At 43.5% G+C, this 23,821-nt stretch overlaps 1 protein-coding gene across 1 annotated transcript in view; it reads right to left on the bottom strand.

Annotated features, from left to right (window-relative positions):
• The window catches only part of SLC9A9 (solute carrier family 9 member A9), a 321,809-nt gene that overhangs the window by 70,338 nt on the left and 227,650 nt on the right, over window positions 1–23,821 (bottom strand). Inside the window, exons 13-14 of the mRNA XM_084638813.1 lie at window positions 14,262–14,310; window positions 2,731–2,810 (exon numbers count right to left, since the gene is read on the bottom strand). Of these exons, the coding sequence (XP_084494939.1) occupies window positions 2,731–2,810; window positions 14,262–14,310 (129 nt within the window). The remainder of the gene's footprint in view (window positions 1–2,730; window positions 2,811–14,261; window positions 14,311–23,821) is intronic.

Here is a 23,821-nt window from a genome sequence, read left to right as displayed (position 1 = left end):
GAACTGTCAGTCCAAACATTAGTGGGTTGAACCATCCTTCTCCATAGGGATTTGAACATAAGTCTTCAGCATAAATAAAGCGTAAAAGTCATATTTTTTAAAATGAAAATACACCTGTAGGATAATGGCAGGGCTGCAGTATTGGAAAATGAGAACACTGGAGAAAGATTATTACCAGACTAGAAGACAGATTGCTACTTAAGATGTAAATTTGCTTTCGTTTTGAGAATCTCTTCAAAAATCACTTAGAAATTTAATGTTTTCTTGAAATAAAAACACCTTGGAAGTCAAACTTTCTAAACTGAGCAGGAAGAAAGGGCTATTGTCCTGAATTGGAGATCTACATGGTTTCTTCCTTTGGGATTTCTATATTATGCAGGGGATCCCCAAAAAGATAATGGTGAAGGGGCTTGCTCTGCCACTTCACAGCAACCTGGATCATAGATTCAGCTAACCCCTCTCCTCTCCCACTATTTTTTCCTTCTGTTTCTCTCCACTATTCCCTTCCTTTTTTCACTGACCTTGTCCTTGTTTCTCCTAAAGTCCACCTTTCCCCAACCCTTTACTTCCCTTTGGTCTATCTTCTGCTCTTTTTACATTGGTTCTTGCTTTCTTCCCCTTCTATCCCTACCCTATTTCCCCTTTATTTTGTCTTCCTAGCTCCCTCTTTATTTTCCTTTCCTTCTCTCGTTCACTCATCCCTCTTCACTTTCCTTTCTTTTCCCATTCTCTCTCCCTTTTTCTTAACCATCTCCTTTTCTGCCTGGTTCTCCCCTTCCTACTGATATACAGGCTCTTCTTTCTGAAGGAGTGGGATCAGTGTATATCTAAAGCAAGCAATGATGGCATTCAGTATTATTTTTTACACACATTCTTCCCCTTTGTAGTGCATTGCGCATGCCATTTTCCACTCTGCTTGGAAAGTATAAAACTGTGAACTTAAGCCTGTTCTAGTGAAACATTTTAATTCTAACTTCTTGGTCCTTAGAACTGCCTGGATAGATAAACTAGGGGCCATATATTTATATTTCTTACCAAAAGAGATTTCTTACCAAATTGTCTTGCCTATTGGAAGACTTTTTGAGGGATAATGTCACTGGAGTTCTAATAAGAAGCTGCATTGCTATGGAGTAACATTTTATCAGTTGTAATATGTTCTCATAGAATCATAGAATCATAGAATATCAGGGTTGGAAGGGACCCCAGAAGGTCATCTAGTCCAACCCCCTGCTCGAAGCAGGACCAATTCCCAGTTAAATCATCCCAGCCAGGGCTTTGTCAAGCCTGACCTTAAAAACCTCTAAGGAAGGAGATTCTACCACCTCCCTAGGTAACGCATTCCAGTGTTTCACCACCCTCATAGTGAAAAAGTTTTTCCTAATATCCAATCTAACCCTCCCCCCCGCAACTTGAGACCATTACTCCTCGTTCTGTCATCTGCTACCATTGAGAACAGTCTAGAGCCATCCTCTTTGGAACCCCCTTTCAGGTAGTTGAAAGCAGCTATCAAATCCCCCCTCATTCTTCTCTTCTGCATACTAAACAATCCCAGCTCCCTCAGCCGCTCCTCATAAGTCATCCAAGTTTGCTTGTGCTCAGAAAAACATACAAGAAATTTATGGCATGAGTGTTGCTCTGTGCTCCAGTATGGTGCAGCATGATGGAACTGCAGGATTTTGGCTAGGCAGCACTGAGGTGGTGTTGCCAAATTAGTGCCTGATCCTGTATCCATGGAAGCCAACAGAATGACTCCTGTTATCTTCACTGCATTGATACCTGCTCTGTAACATTGATTCTCCACTGTCTTGCTTCATGAGGTCTCACTGAGACGTGTGCAAAGTGCATGTAAAACGGATACGAAACGAGCATGATAGCCTGTTACAGCCAATTTACACAGGTGTTGGTGAGGATACAAGGTACATGGCTGTGGAGAATCTGGCTCTGTGGGCTCCAGTGTGGCTTTTAGAAGCAGCCTGTGTGGAGGCAAGGTGGCCCTGCTCTGCCCCACCAGGTGCACCAGCAACCATTGTTTCTCCAGAAGGCTCAGTGCTTCAGGGAGCCCCCCCAGTACCCAGAGGATGTGCCCACTGGTCCCTCTCCCCCCCCACATGGGGTGTGGAATATACACCTCTGGATGCCTGTTGGGGAGGTATGACCAGGGCCAATGCATCATCCCTTCTGCACCTTCTCTTTCGTGGCTATTGAACCAAGATGTACAAGCAGACAGTAGCTTCTGTGCCCAGGGGACGGTGATTGTAGCTGGATCTTGTGCAGGAAGACTCAAGGGAGACTTCATGGGCCCTTGCTCATTTGCATGTGGGCCATCCACAATCAGGCTTCATATGGTCTTAAATGTCTCACTTTCCTGACCAGTGAATTGACTCCCAAGCTGGAACAACATTGTAACTGGCTTGTTCCTGCACACGTTTTATATCCCAGATTTAGACAAGATTAATTTATTTTAATACATTGATGAAACTTTGATGTGGGCAAGTGTTCCCATCCTGATTCGCTCTCCCTCCCTATCACCTCATTTAGGAATATGCTACAACTGGACTTGCATATTTCAATATTGTATTTGAAATCCCATTCATTATTTCTTCTCCTTACACTGGCTGTGATTTCATTTCACTTTTTTTTTTTAAAGAGTGATATTTGGACTCTGATTCAGATCACATTGGAAATGCTTAATGAAGCTAATGTCCATGGTTTACAAAAATAAAAGGATACTTATGATCAAACCCATACCATATTCTGAACAGCCACGCACTCTCAGCCTTGGTTGTGTTCTTATCTGCAGTAGTCGCTCTCTGCAAAATAAATACATATATAAAATCAAAAGAGTTTTTGAAACATAAATAAAACAAAGTTTTGATATTAAAAATACTTGTCAAACCAAATTATATTTACCTGCATTTTTTTTATTAAAAAAACCCAACCCTCTTTGGCCCAGATTTCATCTCAGTATGTGAATCTGTTCATGGACAAATTAGATCATCAGCACATTTCTCTTTGCTGTGCTGGTACTCGAGTGGAATAATTCAGCATTTACATTTATTAACGATTCCAATTTTATTAAGCAGCTGAGAAGCACTATATTCTGAGATCAATAAAAATGATATTTCTGTTAAATTGCTGTAGTGAGATTATTTCAGTTTACTCCTGTCAAGTTCAGATGGTATTTGTTTATGGCTTACAAAAAGGTCATTCCAAAGGGAGCGTAATATTCTAATAATTATGACACTAGTTTCCTTTCTATTTTTCCTCTTTGCTTTATAAGAAAAACAAACAAAAATGTACACAAAAACTATACCACCACTGGGGACTACAGGTAGTTTTCAGTATTTTCCTGCACTGATTCCAAACATTGGTCCCCATTCTGTGACCATTCTGACTTCAGCTGGGTTCTGCATGGGCACAGGGGTCTGCCTCCTACAGAACAGCTTGCAGAATCATGGTCCCAGTCTGGAATTATATGTTTGCAACCTCCTCATATACTAGATGGGTAATTAGTTACGCTCTGGGTGTTATGTGAAAAATAGCATAAGAATTAACAACAGGGTGGGAATAGAAATGGGAATGGGCATTCCAAATAGCACACTCCATTACAATTTTATTCCTCTTTGGCTTTAAGTTTGAGGTATGTATTTTTTTTAAAAGCTTCATTCTACATGGAATGCTTAATGGGAAAATTTTATTTTGCATTTTTCAGTTCAATTGGTCTCATTATTTCTCCATTTTAAGCTAATAATACAAACATTCTTGTCCCTTATACACACCATGATGCAGGTAAGGTTAATAATAATAGGGCTGCCCACTGCTAAGGCCTGATCCAAACCCTACAGAAAGGAATCTTTACATTGATTTAATTGGGCTTTGGATAATACCCTATAGGGTATGGCTACTCTGCAGCTGGGAGCAAGTCTCTCAACGCAAGTAGACAGACTTGCGCTAGCAGGGCTTGAGCGAACACACTAAAAATAGCAATGTGGATGTTCTAGCTTTGGTGGAAGCTTGAGTTTGACTCCCGAGGTTTCATATCAGCAAAACTCCCAATGAGGTCAGTGGTAGTTTTGTCAACACTAGAATTGCAGGATTGAGCACGATAAACTTACACCTGTAGCACATGGACCAAATATTATTCCTGAGAGCTGATTCAGCTCCATTGAGTTGAGTGGAAGGATTCAATTTTAACTTGTGTGGCTTCCTCTCATGCCATAAAATCCTTTTGGTATAGGGAGGTCTCATAGACAATGATGATGGCCTGGGGAATTCATGGTAGCCCAGATCCTGCAGGAACGATACCATCAAGGGATGGCGGAGAGGCAGCAGGGGCTGTGGATGCTCCTGGCCTCTGGCAGCTCCTCAGGGATCTGCAGGTTTAAAGTCTGAACCTACAGCTTATCCTGCAGGGCTGGCTAGTGGCAGTGGGGGGCACACTATGCCAGCAGTCTGATGGAAAAATAAGAGGATCTCTGTGAACTGATTTCAGAGTAACAGCCGTGTTAGTCTGTATTCGCAAAAAGAAAAGGAGTACTTGTGGCACCTTAGAGACTAACCAATTTATTTGAGCATAAGCTTTCGTGAGCTACAGCCGATGAAGTGAGCTGTAGCTCACGAAAGCTCATGCTCAAATAAATTGGTTAGTCTCTAAGGTGCCACAAGTACTCCTTTTCTTTCTGTGAACTGAAATTGGCATTACTTCCAGCCCCTACACAGGAATAACCTATTTATTTTCAAAAAGTCACTTGCAGTTTCCCAGCAGGCCTGCATGAGAGGCTAGTAGGAAGAATGAAAGTGTAAGGACACTTTCCTTCCCAGGAGCTAAAGAAATAATAGACAGTTAAACACATCTCTTTTTACTGAACTTTAGTTTAGTGAGTGAGCTATTCTAGCTATACAGTAAGCTGCTTGAACTTCCCATGAGACCTATAACACGCCTACAGCATTCTTCCAAAAATATTTCCAGAAAATACATTCTTTTGTGTAGCCTCTGTGGAGATGCACCTAATGGGATAGCGGAGAGACAAATCAGCTGAATAAAAGCTTTTATCAACCATCTTGGTTTTGTGAGGAAATTAATTAGATCCTTGTTAAAAAAAACCTGCAAGAAAAAGCTTTGTCTTTTTTGTAGCAGACTGGTCTTGCAACTCAGCTTAATGACTATTTATCCTTCACGCCTGGTCATCAGAATTAGCTTTTTGTGTTTATATTCAAATTGTGTAGGATATGCAGTGGACTGACTGCATTCATTTATTTCTACACATTATTGATGGCCTTTCAGAACTGAGTTATGAAAGCCCATCAATAAATGAGTGGAAATAAATGAGCTAACCTATTGTACGTTCTGTTTATGCAAGACGGTTTGATGATAAATGCACCTGAGAAAAGACAGAACTAGGGAAGTAAAAAAGAAACTGATGGGGAGACCCCTATTGTGGATGGTGTACAGATCAGGGCTCTGTGAAGTCCAGGTGGGGATTATAGACACAATCTGCCAAGAGCTGCTATTTTGAAACACAGCTTCCTGTATCTCCTCCTGACAGCGAACGTGATAAGCCACAAAGGGAGTATCTGACCAGGATGAACTTGGGGTTATTTTTCTCCTTATGGACAATGAGATTTTCTTAAGCTTCAGAAATTGGATCACTCTTCTTGCCCCAGGGGGAAATATGCATCACTGTTAAGAAAAGCTAGTGATCTCTGGGGAATATTTAATTAGTGTGGCTCCAGCATGCAACAGTAATGCAGTAAGTCTACTCAGCCCGTGATTCTAGTGGTCTTGAATCTAAAATTTGTGTGCCCTACTGTCCTGGGTTCAATAGTAATGTCTGTTTTTCCCAATAACTACACTAATATCCTCAGCAAATAATTACTCTTCCCACTACCACGTCCAGGATATAACATGCCTTCTATCTACTGGAAGATACAATAAAATGGGCTTGTTCTAGAAGTAGGATTATAGTAAAATGTTTCTCCAGAGTCAGGACAGACTCATCATTAGCAGCATGGTTTCTGAGCTTGGAGGAGCATAGTGCTTATCTGAACCCAGAAAGTAACCACAAATAAAATAATTGGAGGGGAAGTTAAGGTTGCAGACATATTGGTATTTAGGGTGGGTAATACATAGAAACGCTAAGGTACAGCAGTGTTACCTATTTACTCTTTAGATTGCCTCAGAGCTTTAGTTTAACCCACAGTGGGCCAAATCCTTGTCTGCTGTACCATGGCTGAATAGATAGATGGGCTTTGTATAGGGGATCTTGTGTCAGGAAGATGGGCTGGAATTATTTCCACCAGACTGCAGAGCTGTTCACCTACTGAAGCCCAAGAACTGCAATATCACCATCAGCACTTGCATCCCATTGTGCAAAGAAGGGTGAATGACCACTGGGTCTGCATAGTCATGGGCCCATGGCTTTGATCCTTCCACAGCCCAGTCCCCATCTCCAGTCATACTGAAGAGGCCAGATCCACAACTGGTGTAACTCTATTGAAGGTAATGCAATTACCCTGATTTACACCAACTGAGAAACTGGTATACAACAGACTGTGTGTGTGTGGGGTGGGGGTGGTATTTGTAAGGATTAAGTTTGTAGAAAAACAAACAAATACAACAACATAGTGAAAGCCAAAAAAGAAAAAAAAGTAACTCTAGTCAAAAGACAAGTTAGCTTCTCTCTCTCCTCTCTCATGCAATCAGAGGTTTCTCTGCACCTCATCTTGTGTGATAGCTACAAGAACCAACCAGGCAAAGCTCAAAAAAGTTTGATAACACCTGAGATTGACAATAAAGTGTGTTAGATAACAGGCTGATGACACAAGATACTGTTATCCAAACACCTTCTCTAACATTGTCTGTGTCATTAGTCTGTTATCTCAGGTGTTTGATGGAGAGGGGGGATGGGGACATGCCCCTGCTCTTCCCCCAGCTCTGTTGGAGTAACTAGATCCTACTAGTAGAGACAGAGAGCAGTCCATTGCTTCTCAGATGAGAACAGGGACTACAGCGGAGAAGGACACAAATGGGAAGGTTCCAGACATAACTTGGCCCTTATTGTGACTGTGCTTCTTGGACTATTCCATCATGTCTCCCTCGCTAAAGCAGTAAATGAAACAGTCAGGTATGAAATCCCCTCTGGTTTGGAAAACCTGAGTCAAAGGTTTAAATCTCAGTGGTGACTGTGCCAGCCCTTCATCCTTTTGAATTAGATAAAATGGATTCTGCCCAATGAACTCTGCGTCTTGTTCAGCTGAACACTTAAAAACCAAGGTCCTATCTGCTCTTCTTGGACATTAAGGATCACAAAACACTTTTCACAATAGCATGAGGTTTGTTTGTGCCAATCTCCTTAGCCAAAAATTGTGTGTGCATGAGTGCCACTTCCCATCCCTGAGCTTCATGCTGTGACATGTCCTATACAACTGAATAATGCTTTAAGGTTCTTTCAGGTGAACGTAGTTATTTAAGTATAAGATATGGCCAAAAAATAAAAATTAAAAAAAAATCCTGTAGTATGAAAGAGAGAATAGCACATATATGAAGAAAACTGAAAGTTCATACGGAAGATAGATTAAAATAAAAATAAAAAACTCATATCTATTGTGTGAGAGAAAAATAAAGAGAAAGAAAATGAATTATCTAAAACAATAGAGGAAAAGAAAAGATAAAGATGAAGGAAAAGAGAAAACTTTAAAGAAACAATCTGAAAGAAAAGGTGAACAGTCCATAGTACTAAATTAAAAAGAGAAGAAACACACAATGAAATAAAGAACTGTATTAATAAAAATTAATATAAGAGCTACAGTTAACATGTTAGAGAAATGAAAATAGTAAACATTTAAAAAGGAAATCAGAGCAACAAGACTACTTTGCTAGGTAAAAATATTTTACAATAAAGTATGCTGATTTAGACATGATTGGGGGTGGAATGTGTTATATTTATTCAGACCTACCCTCTTGTGCTGCTGAGTTTTGTCAATAGAACTAGGTGTTAATTAACAGAACACAGTTTGGGTCAGTGGGTGCCTTATTGTTATTCACAAATATGTATTTCTCATTTTTCATAGAAAAAGGAAGAAAATTAGAAGTCCTATCTACTGATGTCTAGTGCAAGCATATTTTCACCACCCCTAGCCCCCTGGAAAAAAAACACATTTAAGGTGAAATAATGTTTATATTGTACAATGCAATATAATCTCTGATGTTAATCAGTATGTCTTAGAGTGCCATAAACTGGAAAAGATACTGCTGTCTATATTGTTACTGTAGCTGCAATGTAGGTAAAACCAGATTTCAAGAGGAGAGGAGAGGAGAGTGAAAAATCTCCAGAAGGGGAGCAAAGAGACAGAAGTCTTAGCCCTGGTCTACACTAGGACTTTAGGTCGAATTTAGCAGCATTAAATCGATGTAAACCTGCACCCGTCCACACGATGAAGCCCTTTATTTCAACTTAAAGGGCTCTTAAAATCGATTTCCTTACTCCACCCCTGACAAGTGGATTAGCGCTTAAATCGGCCTTGCCGGCTCGAATTTGGGGTACTGTGGACACAATTCGACAGTATTGGCCTCCGGGAGCTATCCCAGAGTGCTCCATTGTGACCGCTCTGGACAGCACTCTCAATTCAGATGCACTGGCCAGGTAGACAGGAAAAGAACCGCGAACTTTTGAATCTCATTTCATGTTTGGCCAGCATGGCAAGCTGCAGGTGACCATGCAGAGCTCATCAGCAGAGGTGACCATGATGGAGTCCCAGAATCGCAAAAGAGCTCCAGCATGGACCGAACGGGAGGTACGGGATCTGATCTCTGTTTGGGGAGAGGAATCCGTGTTATCAGAACTCCGTTCCAGTTTTCGAAATGCCAAAACCTTTGTCAAAATCTCCCAGGGCATGAAGGACAGAGGCCATAACAGGGACCCGAAGCAGTGCCGCGTGAAACTGAAGGAGCTGAGGCAAGCCTACCAGAAAACCAGAGAGGCGAACGGCAGCTCCGGGTCAGAGCCCCAAACATGCCACTTCTATGATGAGCTGCATGCCATTTTAGGGGGTTCAGCCACCACTACCCCAGCCGTGTTGTTTGACTCCTTCAATGGAGATGGAGGCAACACGGAAGCAGGTTTTGGGGACGAAGAAGATGATGATGATGATGAGGTTGTAGATAGCTCACAGCAAGCAAGCGGAGAAACCGGTTTTCCCGACAGCCAGGGACTGTTTCTCACCCTGGACCTGGAGCCAGTACCCCCTGAACCCACCCAAGGCTGCTTCCTGGACCCAGCAGGCGGAGAAGGGACCTCCGGTGAGTGTACCTTTTAAAATACTATACATGGTTTAAAAGCAAGCATGTGAAAGGATTACTTTGCCCTGGCATTCGCGGCTCTCCTGGATGTACTCCCAAAGCCTTTGCAAAAGGTTTCTGGGGAGGGCAGCCTTATTGCGTCCTCCATGGTAGGACACTTTACCACTCCAGGCCAGTAACACGTACTCGGGAATCATTGTACAACAAAGCATTGCAGTGTATGTTTGCTGGCGTTCAAACAACATCCGTTCTTTATCTCTCTATGTTATTCTCAGGAGAGTGAGATATAATTCATGGTCACCTGGTTGAAATAGGGTGCTTTTCTTCAGGGGACACTCAGAGGAACCCGTTCCTGCTGGGCTGTTTGCCTGTGGCTAAACAGAAATGTTCCCCGCTGTTAGCCATGGGGAGGGGGAGGGTTGAGGGGGTAGCCACGCGGTGGGGGGAGGCAAAATGCGACCTTGTAACGAAAGCACATGTGCTATGTATGTAATGTTAACAGCAAGGTTTAGCCTGAAAGAGTGTAGCCACTGTTTTATAAAATGTGTCTTTTTAAATACCGCTGTCCCTTTTTTTTTCTCCACCAGCTGCATGTGTTTCAATGATCACAGGATCTTCTCCTTCCCACAGGCTAGTGAAGATTAGAAAGAAAAAAAAATGCACTTGAGATGAAATGTTCTCCGAGCTCATGCTGTTCTCCCGCACTGATAGAGCACAGACGAATGTGTGGAGGCAAATAATGTCAGAGTGCAGGAAAGCACAAAATGACCGGGAGGAGAGGTGGCGGGCTGAAGAGAATAAGTGGCGGGCTGAAGACAGGGCTGAAGCTCAAATGTGGCGGCAGCGTGATGAGAGGAGGCAGGATTCAATGCTGAGGCTGCTGGAGGATCAAACCAGTATGCTCCAGTGTATGGCTGAGCTGCAGCAAAGGCAGATGGAGCACAGACCGCCACTACAGCCCCTATGTAACCAACCGCTCCCCTCCCCAAGTTCCATAGCCTCCACACCCAGACGCCCAAGAACGCGGTGGGGGGGCCACCGGCCAACCAGCCACTCCGCCACAGAGGATTGCCCAAAAAACAGAAGGCTGGCATTCAATAAATTTTAAAGTTGTAAACTTTTAAAGTGCTGTGTGGCATTTTCCTTCCCTCCTCCACCACCCCTCCTGGGCTACCTTGGTAGTCATCCCCCTATTTGTGTGATGAATGAATAAAGAATGCATGAATGTGAAGCAACAATGACTTTATTGCCTCTGCAAGCGGTGATTGAAGGGAGGAGGGGAGGGTGGTTAGCTTACAGGGAAGTAGAGTGAACCAAGGGGCGGCGGGTTTCATCAAGGAGAAACAAACAGAACTTTCACACCGTAGCCTGGCCAGTTATGAAACTGGTTTTCAAAGCTTCTCTGATGCGTACCGCGCCCTCCTGTGCTCTTCTAACCGCCCTGGTGTCTGGCTGCGCGTAACCAGCAGCCAGGCGATTTGCCTCAACCTCCCACCCCGTCATAAACATCTTCCCCCTTACTCTCACAGATATTGTGGAGCACACAGTAAGCAGTAATAACAGTGGGAATATTGGTTTCGTTGAGGTCTAAGTGAGTCAGTAAACTGCGCCAGCGCGCCTTTAAATGTCCAAATGCACATTCTACCACCATTCTGCACTTGCTCAGCCTGTAGTTGAACAGCTCCTGACTCCTGTCCAGGCTGCTTGTGTCATGGCATTAAGGGGTAGGCTGGGTCCCCAAGGATACATATAGGCATTTCAACATCCCCAACAGTTTTTTTCTGGTCTGGGAATAAAGTCCCTTCCTGCAGCTTTTGAAACAGACCAGAGTTCCTGAAGATGCGAGCATCATGTACCTTTCCCGGCCATCCCACGTTGATGTTGGTGAAACGTCCCTTGTGACCCACCAGAGCTTGCAGCACTATTGAAAAGTACCCCTTGCGGTTTATGTACTCGCCGGCTTGGTGCTCCGGTGCCAAGATAGGGATATGGGTTCCATCTATAGCCCCACCACAGTTAGGGAATCCCATTGCAGCAAAGCCATCCACTATGACCTGCACATTTCCCAGGGTCACTACCCTTGATATCAGCAGATCTTTGATTGCGTGGGCTACTTGCATCACAGCAGCCCCAACAGTAGATTTGCCCACTCCAAATTGATTCCCAACTGACCGGTAGCTGTCTGGCGTTGCAAGCTTCCACAGGGCTATCGCCACTCACTTCTCAACTGTGAGGGCTGCTCTCATCTTGGTATTCATGGGCTTCAGGGCAGGGGAAAGCAAGTCACAAAGTTCCATGAAAGTGCCCTTACGCATGCGAAAGTTTCGCAGCCACTGGGAATTGTCCCAGACCTGCAACACTGTGTGGTCCCACCAGTCTGTGCTTGTTTCCCGAGCCCAGAATCGGCGTTCCACAGCATGAACCTGCCCCATTAGCACCATGATGCATGCATTGGCAGGGCCCATGCTTTCAGAGAAATCTGTGTCCATGTCCTGATCACTCACGTGACCGCGCTGACGTTGCCTCCTCACCCGGTATCGCTTTGCCAGGTTCTGGTGCTGCATATACTGCTGGATAATGCGTGTGGTGTTTAATGTGCTCCTAATTGCCAAAGTGAGCTGAGCGGCCTCCATGCTTGCCTTGGTATGGCGTCCGCACAGAAAAAAGGCGCGGAACGATTGTCTGCAGTTGCTCTGATGGAGGGAGGGGCGACTGAGGACACGGCTTACAGGGTTGGCTTCAGGGAGCTAAAATCAACAAAGGGGGTGGCTTTACATCAAGGAGTATTTCAGGCAGGACTTCACAGAGGGTTCCAATAAGAAATGGTGCACCTAAGTTATTGTTCTTATTGGAACAAGGAGGTTAGCCTGGCCTCTGATTGATACATGGCTAGATTTACCTCGCTGCACCTTCCCTGTGAGTGACTGCAGTGTGACCTAGAGGAATGAGTCCCCTAGACGGGGGAGGAGGCAAATGAATACAAAACAAATGTGGTCTATTTCTTGTTTTGATCCACTCCATCTATCTTTTACATCTTTGGCTGGCAGCAGACTGTGCAGAAGGACTGCATGCCATCCACATCTCATGGCTGCTCGGCAGAAGATGGTGCAATCGGACTGCTAGCAATCCGTATCGCCTGCCTGCTCACCATAAGACAGTTCAATAGGACTGACTGCAGGACTAAAGAAAATGACCTGGTCAAGTCACTCCAAATTTAGTTCCTGCACCCATGTCTGCCCAGGCGCTCCCAGCCGACGTGGCCAGGAGCACCTCGGACACGACGATGACGGCTACCAGTCGTATTGCACCGTCTGCTGCCAGAAGGCAATGGGTTGCTGCTACTGTGTAGCAATGCAGTACCATGTCTGCCAGCACCCAGGAGACATACGGTGACGGCTACCTGAGCGGGCTCCATGCTTGCCGTGGTATGGCGTCTGCACTGGTAACTCAGGAAAAAAGGCGCGAAACGATTGTCTGCCCTTGCTTTCACGGAGGGAGGGAGGGAACGGGGGCCTGACGATATGTACCCAGAACCACCCGCAACAATGTTTTAGCCCCATCAGGCATTGGGATCTCAACCCAGAATTCCAATGGGTGGCGGAGACTGCGGGAACTGTGGGATAGCTACCCACAGTGCAACGCTCCGGAAGTCGACTCTAGCCTCCTTGGTCTCTAGTGGCCTATAGTTTTTAACCAGAATGTATGTTCAAATGTTCATGTTAAAAATGACTACGTATACTGTGGAAGCACTCCGCCGAGTTAATTCTCTTAATGCACTTAGAGCATTTTCTGTGGGGACACACACACTTGAATATATAAAACCGATTTCTAAAAAAACGACTTCTATAAATTCGACCTTATTCCATAGTGTAGACATACCCTTAGTGCAGGCCTTTAAAAAACAGAAGCAGAGAAGTTCAAGGAAAGAAAGAAGGGGGAATGCTTCCTCATGTGCTGTCTTTGGGGAAAGCATGTTTTGTTTTAGAAATTCCTCTGCAAAATATGTCTATTTGCTTCTACTATCTTGTATCTCTGAAGGGGTAAACTATAACCCAGAGTGACCACAAAGGTGACATTCTGGGAAGGTTGAGTTTAAACTACTGGGGAGTCTTGGAGGGTTCAGCACTGGTCTTGGAGCCGAGGGACCAGGAGGTCCCACTTCCAAGGAGGGTCTCTGCTCAGGGAGTGAGCTGAGCAGCCAAAGTAAGGGACAAAAGTGCCTGGAGCCACTCAGTTCCTGGGGAGCTCAGAAGCACACAGTGTATGGGTCCAAACCTGGCAGCCTAGTGAAAGTCCAGCAGGGGAACTTGACTAGGGTTGGGACAGCACATAATGCTGTACTTTAAACATTTTTAGATGAACACGGAAAAAGGCAGGGACAATGGGGTGACAGATAAGCACATGCAGTTTCTCAAATAGCCTCCTTGGTCTCTAGTGGCCTATAGTTTTTAACCAGAATGTATGTTCAAATGTTCATGTTAAAAATGACTACGTATATTGTCAGCAACCTGACCTTCCCTGATGCCAGAGTTGAGAATTTCAATCATGCAAAGTTTCTTTGTTTAATCCAGGGAACTGAGCATTGTTCTGAAATCTTTTGTTTTCATAAATGCAGCTGATAGCTAATTCAAGCTTTGAATTTACCATAGTAGCAATTCCACTATTGTTTTACTAATATTTCATCATGTCAATATTTATTTGTAATGCATTCCTCAAAACCCAGTATCAGATAAAGTTATTCTGGTGCCCCGGTGAAACTGAAAAATGTACAGTACATACTTGTCCTCTCAATAAAGAGTTACAAAATAGTAGGAGCTTCACATATTTTGTACTTGCACATTCTTCATTTATAGCAGACATAACCCTGCTCTAAAGATTTCCAGTTACTACACTGAGAAACATGAACTAAACACGACTGAACATTATGCTAGTCAATATAGATATATCAATAGCTGTAACTTGCCTGGCTTGCAGTTTCTGCTTTCAGATCTTCATCTGGATCTATGCCAACTCTATTACAGAAAACAAGACACATGGTGAATGATTCAATGCAGATTAGATGGTCACGTGCGTAGAAATGTTTCTTTGTACCACATCACTCAGCCGCAAGGAGGTAAGAAATGTGCAGAAATGGCAGAACATTATTAAGATCTCTTCCCAAATCAAAGAAGTCCACAATAAGTTTGCAGGAACTATGAAATACTTTATACCTGGTGCTCATAATACCTGGGCTGAGATCCCCACCCTCACTCCAACTCTTGTATGCCAGCTAAAAGGGTCAGAGTGTCAGAAAGGAGCCCTAAATACACGCACATCTAGGCAAGGAGGATTCCCCAGGTGCAGGCATTGCAGAAAACAGCTGTATGGCTGCGCTCTGAAGACCCCCTTGCAACTCTTGGCATCGGTGGCATGCTGGGGGCAGGAGAATTGTGTTGAGGATGAGGCTGCAGTGCACAGTGCTCTAGAGATTCCAGGCAGTATGCAGCCCATAGAGATTCTTGGGGAGGCTAATTTGACTTAAACAGGCCTCCAGGGCATAGTTACACCAGGGGCCTCTCCAGCCCCTGGACCAGCTCAGTGGGGGGAAGGTTCAACGTGGCTTAAATCTGCGCTAGGCCCCTCTTCTCTTGGGTTGTGAGTTTTGTGCTGCGGCTCTGAGAGGCTCAGCCCAGAATCTCATCCTTGGCAAAAACTGAGATATCTCACTGGTCTTTAGTTGCTTTTTGCTTCAACACTTCTTTCTCAACAGCCTCTCCTGTTCCACACGTAAGTATCTATAACATTGTGATGCAAGCTGCCACTATTATTTAATCAGGGAAGTGATTATTCCCCTCTGCTTGGCACTGGTGAGGCCAAACCTGGAGTATTGCATCCAGTTTTGGTCCCCCCACTACACAAAAAGAACAGGAGGACTTGTGGCACCTTAGAGACTAACACATTTATTTGAGCATAAGCTTTTGTGAGCTACAGCTCACTTCATCAGATGCATTCAGTGGAAAATACAGTGGGGAGATTTATATACTGAGAGAACATGAAACAATGGGTGTTACCATATACACTGTAATGAGAGTGATCACTTAAGGTGAGCTATTACCAGCAGGCGAGCGAGGGGAAGAAAACCTTTTGTAGTGATAATCAAGGTGGGCCATTTCCAGCAGTTGACAAGAATGTCTGAGGAACAGCGGGTGGTGGTGGTGGGGGAATAAACATGGGGAAATAGTTTTACTTTGTGTAATGACCCATCGACTCCCAGTCTTTATTCAAGCCTGAGTTAATTGTATCCAGTTTGCAAATGAATTCCAATTCAGCAGTCTCTCGTTGGAGTCTGTTTTTGAAGTTTTTTTGTTGAAGAATTGCCACTTTTAGGTCTGTAATCGAGTGACCAAAGAGACTGAAGTGTTCTCCGACTGATTTTTGAATGTTATAATTCTTGACGTCTGATTTGTGTCCATTTATTCTTTTACGTAGAGACTGTACATTTTGAACAATGTACATGGCAGAGGGGCACTGCTGGCACATGATGGCATATATCACATTGGTAGATGTGCAGGTGAACGAGCCTCTGATAGCGTGGCTGATGTGATTAGGCCCTATGATGGTGTCCCCTGACTAGCTATGTGGACATTGTTGGCAACGGGTTTTGTTGCAAGGATAGGTTCCTGGGTTAGTGGTTCTGTTGTGTGGTGTGTGGTTGCTGGTGAGTATTTGCCAGGTTTCATGTTCTCTATGTATATAAATCTCCCCACTGTATTTTCCACTGAATGCATCCGATGAAGTGAGCTGTAGCTCATGAAAGCTTATGCTCAAATAAATTTGTTAGTCTCTAAGGTGCCACAAGTCCTCCTTTTCTTTTTGCGAATACAGACTAACATGGCTGCTACTCTGAAACCACTACAGAAGGGATGTGGAAAAATTGGAGAGAGTCCAGCGGAGGGCAATGAAAATGATTACCGGGCTGGGGCACATGACTTATGAGGAGAGGCTGAGGGAATTGAGGTTATTTAGTCTACAGAAGAGAAGAGTGAGGGGAGATTTGATAGCAGCCTTCAACTACCTGAAGCGGGGTTCCAAAGAGGATGGAGCTTGGCTGTTCTCAGTGGTGGCAGATGACCGAACTAGGGACAATGGTCTCAAGTTGCAGTGGGGGAGGTCTAGGTTGGATATTAGGAAACACTATTTCAGTAGGAGGGTGGTGAAACACTGGAATGGGTGGTGGTGGAATCTCCATCTGTCAAGGTTCCTTCCCCACTCTGAACTCTAGGTTACAGATGTGGGGACCTGCATGAAAAACCTGCTAAGCTTATTTTTACCAGCTTAGGTTAAAACTTCCCCAAGGTACAAACTATTTTACCTTTTGCCCTTGGACTTTATTGCTGCCACCACCAAGTGTCTAACAAATATATAACAGGGAAAGAGCCCACTTGGAAACGTCTTCCCCCCCCAAATCCTCCCTAACCCTACACCCCCTTTCCTGGGGAAGGCTTGATAAAAATCCTCACCAATTTGTATAGGTGAACACAGACCCAAACCCTTGGATCTTAAGAACAATGAAAAAGCAATCATATTCTTAAAAGAAGAATTTTAATTGAAGAAAAAGTAAAAGAATCACCTCTGTAAAATCAGGATGGTAAATACCTTACAGGGTAATCAGATTCAAAACATAGAGAATCCTTTTAGGAAAAACCTTAAGTTACAAAAAGACACAAAAACAGGAATATACATTCCATTCAGCACAACTTATTTTATCAACCATTTAAACAAAACAGAATCTAATGCATATCTAACTAGATTGCTTATTAGCCCTTTACAGGCATTCTAACCTGCATTCCTGCTCTGGTCCGGGCAAAAAAACCCAAAACAAAACAACACACAGACAGAGAGAACCCTTTGTCCCCCCCCTCCCAGCTTTGAAAGTATCTTGTCTCCTCATTGGTCATTTTGGTCAGGTGCCAGTGAGGTTATCTTTAGATTCTTAACCCTTTACAGGTAAAAGGGTTTTTTCCTCTGGCCAGGAGGAATTTAAATGTGGTTAGCCTTCCCTTTATATTTATGACACCATCCTTAATGGTTTTTAAGGCCTGGCTTGACAAAGCCCTGGCTGGGATGATTTAGTGGGTGTTGGTCCTGCTTTGAGCAGGGGATTGGACTGGGATGGCCTCCTGAGGTCTCTTCCAACCCTAATATTCTATAATTCTATTTTTATTTGCATTACAGTATACAAAATAAGAGACCAGAAAGACGGTCTTAGCAGCAGCCTTTTGAAAGGACTTGAATGGGATCATCTGAGTAGCTGGTAGGCAAGACTGAGGGAAGGAGGCTTCCATAGAGGAGACGGAAAATGGTGAAGGCCTGGGTGGGAGTTCTCGTTGTGTGGTCAGAAAGAAAAGTCTGGATGTTAAAGATTATATGGAGAAGAAGTGACAAGATTTGGGTATGGCCTTGACGGGCAGAGCTAGAGAGAGGGGTGACTCAAAGATGATAATCAGATTACAGGCCTGAGTAACAGGGATGATTGGGGTGGTGACCACAGTCATAGAAGAAAGGTAGAGCAGTAAGAGAAGACTAATGCAGACAGACATTTTCCTCACTGAAATCTAATGTCCAAAGAGAGGGTGACCAGCTGTACCCTGACAAGCTGCCCATGTAGGCATCAGATCCACTGAGCTAATGCAGAATCTACTGATGCAGAGAAAATTTATTCTTTCACCAGATGTTCATGTAAGGCCGCTTAACCATATTTTTTTCCTATCTATTATAACATATCACAAATGCATTTTTAAAATCCTATTTATTTATTTTTAGCAATTACTTGTTTCATTGCTCTTTACTGTAAATGCTATACAGGCATTCTAACACATAATGAGACAATGACAGGAACTAGAAGCAAAGTGGATACTTTTATATGTAAATTTTCAATGGAAAAAAGAAGAGGCAGTTTGTTTCTATTCCAACTCCCTAGTTTAAAAAAATTGGAGTCCTCCAGGCATAAATATTTCCATCTTTGATTAAGACCATTGATCCTGATGCTGACTCAAGAAGGAGATAAAAGAATGAATAGATGTTTATTTTTCACTGTACTTTTTGTCCTTTGAGTTACTAGGAAAAACTGCAGAAGGTACTAACCTATTGATTATTTTGGAGTAAATCAAGTTGTTAGATCTTTCCATTTAATTAAAAATATGAACAGTTATGTCTGTGAAAGTTTAACTCTCAGCCTGCCATTAGACTTAATATTATAGTAGTGCCCAGAGGCCCAATAGACATTATGCACCCTTTGTGTTAAATAAACATAAGGAACAGTCCCTGCCCTGACATGCTTACATTTAAACAGAGGGGAACAAAAGCACCACATGGTGATGTGACTTGCCCAAGGTCACATGGCAAGAGCAGGAACAGGTCTTCTAACTCCCAGTCTGGTGCCCTAGCCACTTGGCCATCTGCGTCCCGTAAGTAGACTCTCCCATAACATTCATTCTACTGCCAGCATGGGGAAGCACTGGCAACACAATAGTTAAGTGCCCTTATAGTTCTGGTTATGATAGAAGCAAAGTCTATTTATGCATGATAGGTGCAGTTCAAGAGGCTGCAACACAAACTTCTCTGCACTCTCTTCTCCTTAATGAGCTTGACCTGACCTCAAAGAATCAGTCTCCTGGGACAGAAGTAATTTAGACTTCATGCAGTCTGAACTTACTGGAGCTGAGAAAAATGCCAGTTGTGACTGATTATGTGTGGTGGAGTTGTGATGCGTTTATTATGGAATGAGCTAAGACAACGGAAAACATTTCACACAGGCCCAGAAGAACTGTAATACCAAATGTGAAAAAGCTGGGAAATGTAGCCAATAGGAACCAGAGTTTGCGACTGCAATATCATTTCAATAACAGTGATATAATCTGTCTAGTCAGGGACAACAGGAGTCAACAGACATAGAAAATCTGTGGATTTAGGGAGTTTTGTAGATTTTCCTGTATTTTGCAGAATTTAAATTCCTCTGTATATATAATTTCCTATCCTTGTAGTTATGAAGATAGCCAGCACTATTGCCTTGTTTATTCTGTAGACAATAGATGTTACAATATGGCACAAACAAAGGCATCCGTATTATTCTTTATTGGATTATTACTTTCAAAGCCTGAAAAATCACCTCTTCCACAAAGCCCACAATAAGCAAATCAGATATATTCACTCTCGTATCTCCATCTTCCTTCGATTTTGTACATATGAAAGAAGAATGAAAACCTCCTGAACTGAACACCACAATGTGTACTTTCCAGTGTGAATAGCCATGTAATCACATTGCTGTGACCCAGGTCCTTCCTTGCTCAATTCCTCACTCATTGACTGATGTCAAACGTGTAGGGCCAAATTCTTCTGCCCTAACTCTCACTGAGTAGTATTTTACTATGTGAGTAACCCCATTGAAATTGTTGGGACTACATGTGTAGTAAGGTATTGCTCAGTGTGAGTAGGGATGGCAGAATCTGGTGCATTGATTGGAAGCCCTTTGGGGCATGAGCTACATGTTCCTTACTGTTCTGTGAAGCATTTAGTACAACTTTGGACACTAAAATCAAACCACCATCAACACACCCTGATTTTTTTATAACTTAAATGTTAATATTTTTATGAAGCATATCCCAAAGAGAACCACTCAGCTCAGTGGGAGTGTCTGGCCACACCACGCTTTTGAAAATAAGGCCAATTATTTAGGTGTCCAAATATAGACTTAGGTGCCTAAAGTTAGGTTCCTATTACTGAAAATATTGGGCAGTATAATTAAGTCGGATGTATCTGAGACACACTGGAGTGCAATTTTAAACTGCAAGAATACAAAGCATCACAAATTATGTGACATGTTCAAAAAGAATGAAATTAAGCATGCTTGCACAATCCTGCAGATTCTTGTGCCTTGTCATTCTATTGCCAGTAAAATTTGCAATCTTAGAATAACTCTTCAGTCCTCTAGCTGGGTTGTATGCTCGCTAATTATGAAAGAAGGGGCCTGATTCTGCTTTTACCTGCAGAGCGTTGGGATCTCACAACTAACAGTAGGGCCGAAAGCAAGGAGTTCTAATTATGGTAGGTGAACAAATGCAGAGTTCAGAGTAACAGCCGTGTTAGTCTGTATTAGCAAAAAGAAAAGGAGTACTTGTGGCACCTTAGAGACTAACCAATTTATTTGAGCATAAGCTTTCGTGAGCTATAGCTCACTTCATCGGATGCATACTGTGGAAAGTGTAGAAGATCTTTTTATATACACACAAAGCATGAAAAAATACCTCCTCCCACTCCACTCTCCTGCTGCTAATAGCTTATCTAAAGTGATCACTCTCCTTACAATGTGTATGATAATCAAGGTGGGTCATTTCCAGCACAAATCCAGGGTTTAACAAGAATGTCTGAGGAGGGGTGGGGTAGGAAAAAACAAGGGGAAATAGGTTACCTTGCATAATGACTTAGCCACTCCCAGTCTCTATTCAAGCCTGAGTTAATTGTATCAAATTTGCAAATGAATTCCAATTCAACAGTTTCTCGCTGGAGTCTGGATTTGAAGTTTTTCTGTTGTAATATCACTACTTTCATGTCTGTAATCGCGTGACCAGAGAGATTGAAGTGTTTTCCGACTGATTTATGAATGTTATAATTCTTGACATCTGATTTGTGTCCATTTATTCTTCTACGTAGAGACTGTCCAGTTTGACCAATGTACATGGCAGAGGGGCATTGCTGGCACATGATGGCATATATCATATTGGTGGATGTGCAGGTGAACGAGCCTCTGATAGTGTGGCTGATGTGATTAGGCCCTGTGATGGTGTCCCCTGACTAGATATGTGGGCACAGTTGGCAACGGGCTTTGTTGCAAGGATAGGTTCCTGGGTTAGTGGTTCTGTTGTGTGGTATGTGGTTGCAGGTGAGTATTTGCTTCAGGTTGGGGGGCTGTCTGTAGGCAAGGACTGGCCTGTCTCTCAAGGTTTGTGAGAGTGTTGAGTCATCCTTCAGGATAGGTTGTAGATCCTTAATAATGAGTTGGAGGGGTTTTAGTTGGGGGATGAAGGTGACGGCTAGTGGCGTTCTGTTATTTTCTTTGTTAGGCCTGTCCTGTAGTAGGAGACTTCTGGAAACTCTTCTGGCTCTATCAATCTGTTTCTTCACTTCCGCAGGTGGGTATTGTAGTTGTAAGAATGCTTGATAGAGCTCTTGTAGGTGTTTGTCTCTGTCTGAGGGGTTGGAGCAAATGCGGTTGTATTGCAGAGCTTGGCTGTAGACGATGGATCGTGTGGTGTGGTCAGGGTGAAAGCTGGAGGCATGTAGGTAGGAATAGCAGTCAGTAGGTTTCCGGTATAGGGTGGTGTTTATGTGACCATTGTTTATTAGCACTGTAGTGTCCAGGAAGTGGATCTCTTGTGTGGACTGGACCAGGCTGAGGTTGATGGTGGGATGGAAATTGTTGAAATCATGGTGGAATTCCTCAAGGGCTTCTTTTCCATGGGTCCAGATGATGAAGATGTTATCAATATAGTGCAAGTAGAGTAGGGGTGTTAGGGGAGGAGAGCTGAGGAAGCGTTGTTCTAAGTCAGCCATAAAAATGTTGGCATACTGTGGGGCCATGCGGGTACCCATAGCAGTGCCGCTGATCTGAAGGTATACATTGTCCCCAAATGTAAAATAGTTATGGGTAAGGACAAAGTCACAAAGTTCAGCCACCAGGTTAGCCGTGACATTATCGGGGATAGTGTTCTTGACGGCTTGTAGTCCATCTTTGTGTGGAATGTTGGTGTAGAGGGCTTCTACATCCAGAGTGGCCAGGATGGTGTTATCAGGAAGATCACCGATGGATTGTAATTTCCTCAGGAAGTCAGTGGTGTCTCGAAGGTAGCTGGGAGTGCTGGTAGCGTAGGGCCTGAGGAAGGAGTCTACATAGCCAGACAATCCTGCTGTCAGGGTGCCAATGCCTGAGATGATGGGGCGCCCAGGATTTCCAGGTTTATGGATCTTGGGTAGTAGATAAAATATCCCAGGTCGGGGTTCCAGGGGTGTGTCTGTGCGGATTTGATCTTGTGCTTTTTCAGGGAGTTTCTTGAGCAAATGCTGTAGTTTCTTTTGGTAACTCTCAGTGGGATCAGAGGGTAATAGCTTGTAGAAAGTGGTGTTGGAGAGCTGCCGAGCAGCCTCTTGTTCATATTCCGACCTATTCCTGATGACAACAACACCTCCTTTGTCAGCCTTTTTGATTATGATGTCAGAGTTGTTTCTGAGGCTGTGGATGGCATTGTGTTCCGCACGGCTGAGGTTATGGGGCAAGTGATGCTGCTTTTCCACAATTTCAGCCCATGCACGTTTGCGGAAGCACTCTATGTAGAAGTCCAGTCTGCTGTTTCGACCTTCAGGAGGAGTCCACCTAGAATCCTTCTTTTTGTAGTGTTGGTAGGGAGGTCTCTGTAGATTAGTATGTTGTTCAGAGGTATGTTGGAAATATTCCTTGAGTCGGAGATGTTGAAAATAGGATTCTAGGTCACCACAGAACTGTATCATGTTCGTAGAGGTGGAGGGGCAGAAGGAGAGGCCCCGAGATAGGACAGCTGCTTCTGCTGGGCTGAGAGTATAGTTGGATAGGTTAACAATATTGCTGGGTGGGTTGAGGGAACCATTGCTGTGGCCCCTTGTGGCATGTAGTAGTTTAGAAAGTTTAGTGTCCTTTTTCTTTTGTAGAGAAGCAAAGTGTGTGTTGTAAATGGCTTGTCTAGTTTTAGTAAAGTCCAGCCACGAGGAAGTTTGTGTGGAAGGTTGGTTTTTTATGAGAGTATCCATTTTTGAGACCTCATTCTTAATCTTTCCCTGTTTGCTGTAGAGGATGTTGATCAGGTGATTCCGCAGTTTCTTTGAGAGCGTGTGGCACAAGCTGTCAGCATAGTCTGTGTGGTATGTAGGTTGTAATGGATTTTTTACCTTCAGTCCTTTTGGTACGATGTCCATCTGTTTGCATTTGGAAAGGAAGATGATGTCTGTCTGTATCTGTACAAGTTTTTTCATGCAGTTGATAGATTTCCACTCCATACGGCTAAATGCAGTGCCTTGAATAATGACAGGTTTCAGAGTAACAGCCGTGTTAGTCTGTATTCACAAAAAGAAAAGGAGTACTTGTGGCACCTTAGAGACTAACCAATTTATTTGAGCATAAGCTTTCATGAGCTACAGCTCACTTCATCAGATTGATAGAGCTAGAAGAGTTCCCAGAAGACTCCTACTACAGGACAGGCCTAACAAAGAAAATAACAGAACGCTACTAGCCATCACCTTCAGCCCCCAACTAAAAACCCTCTAACGCATTACTAAGGATCTACAACCTATCCTGAAGGATGACCCAACACTCTCACAAACCTTGGAAGACAGGCCAGTCCTTGCCTACAGACAGCCCCCCAGCCTGAAGCAAATACTCACCAGCAACCACATACCACACAACAGAACCACTAACCCAGGAACCTATCCTTGCAACAAAGCCCGTTGCCAATTGTGCCC

The sequence above is a fragment of the Lepidochelys olivacea genome (assembly GCF_965140295.1).
Source record: "Lepidochelys olivacea isolate rLepOli2 genome assembly, chromosome: 9".
Taxonomy (NCBI): Eukaryota; Metazoa; Chordata; order Testudines; family Cheloniidae; genus Lepidochelys; species Lepidochelys olivacea.
The sequence above is the reverse complement of the archived record's forward strand: the minus strand, read 5'-3'. Positions and strand labels throughout refer to the sequence as shown.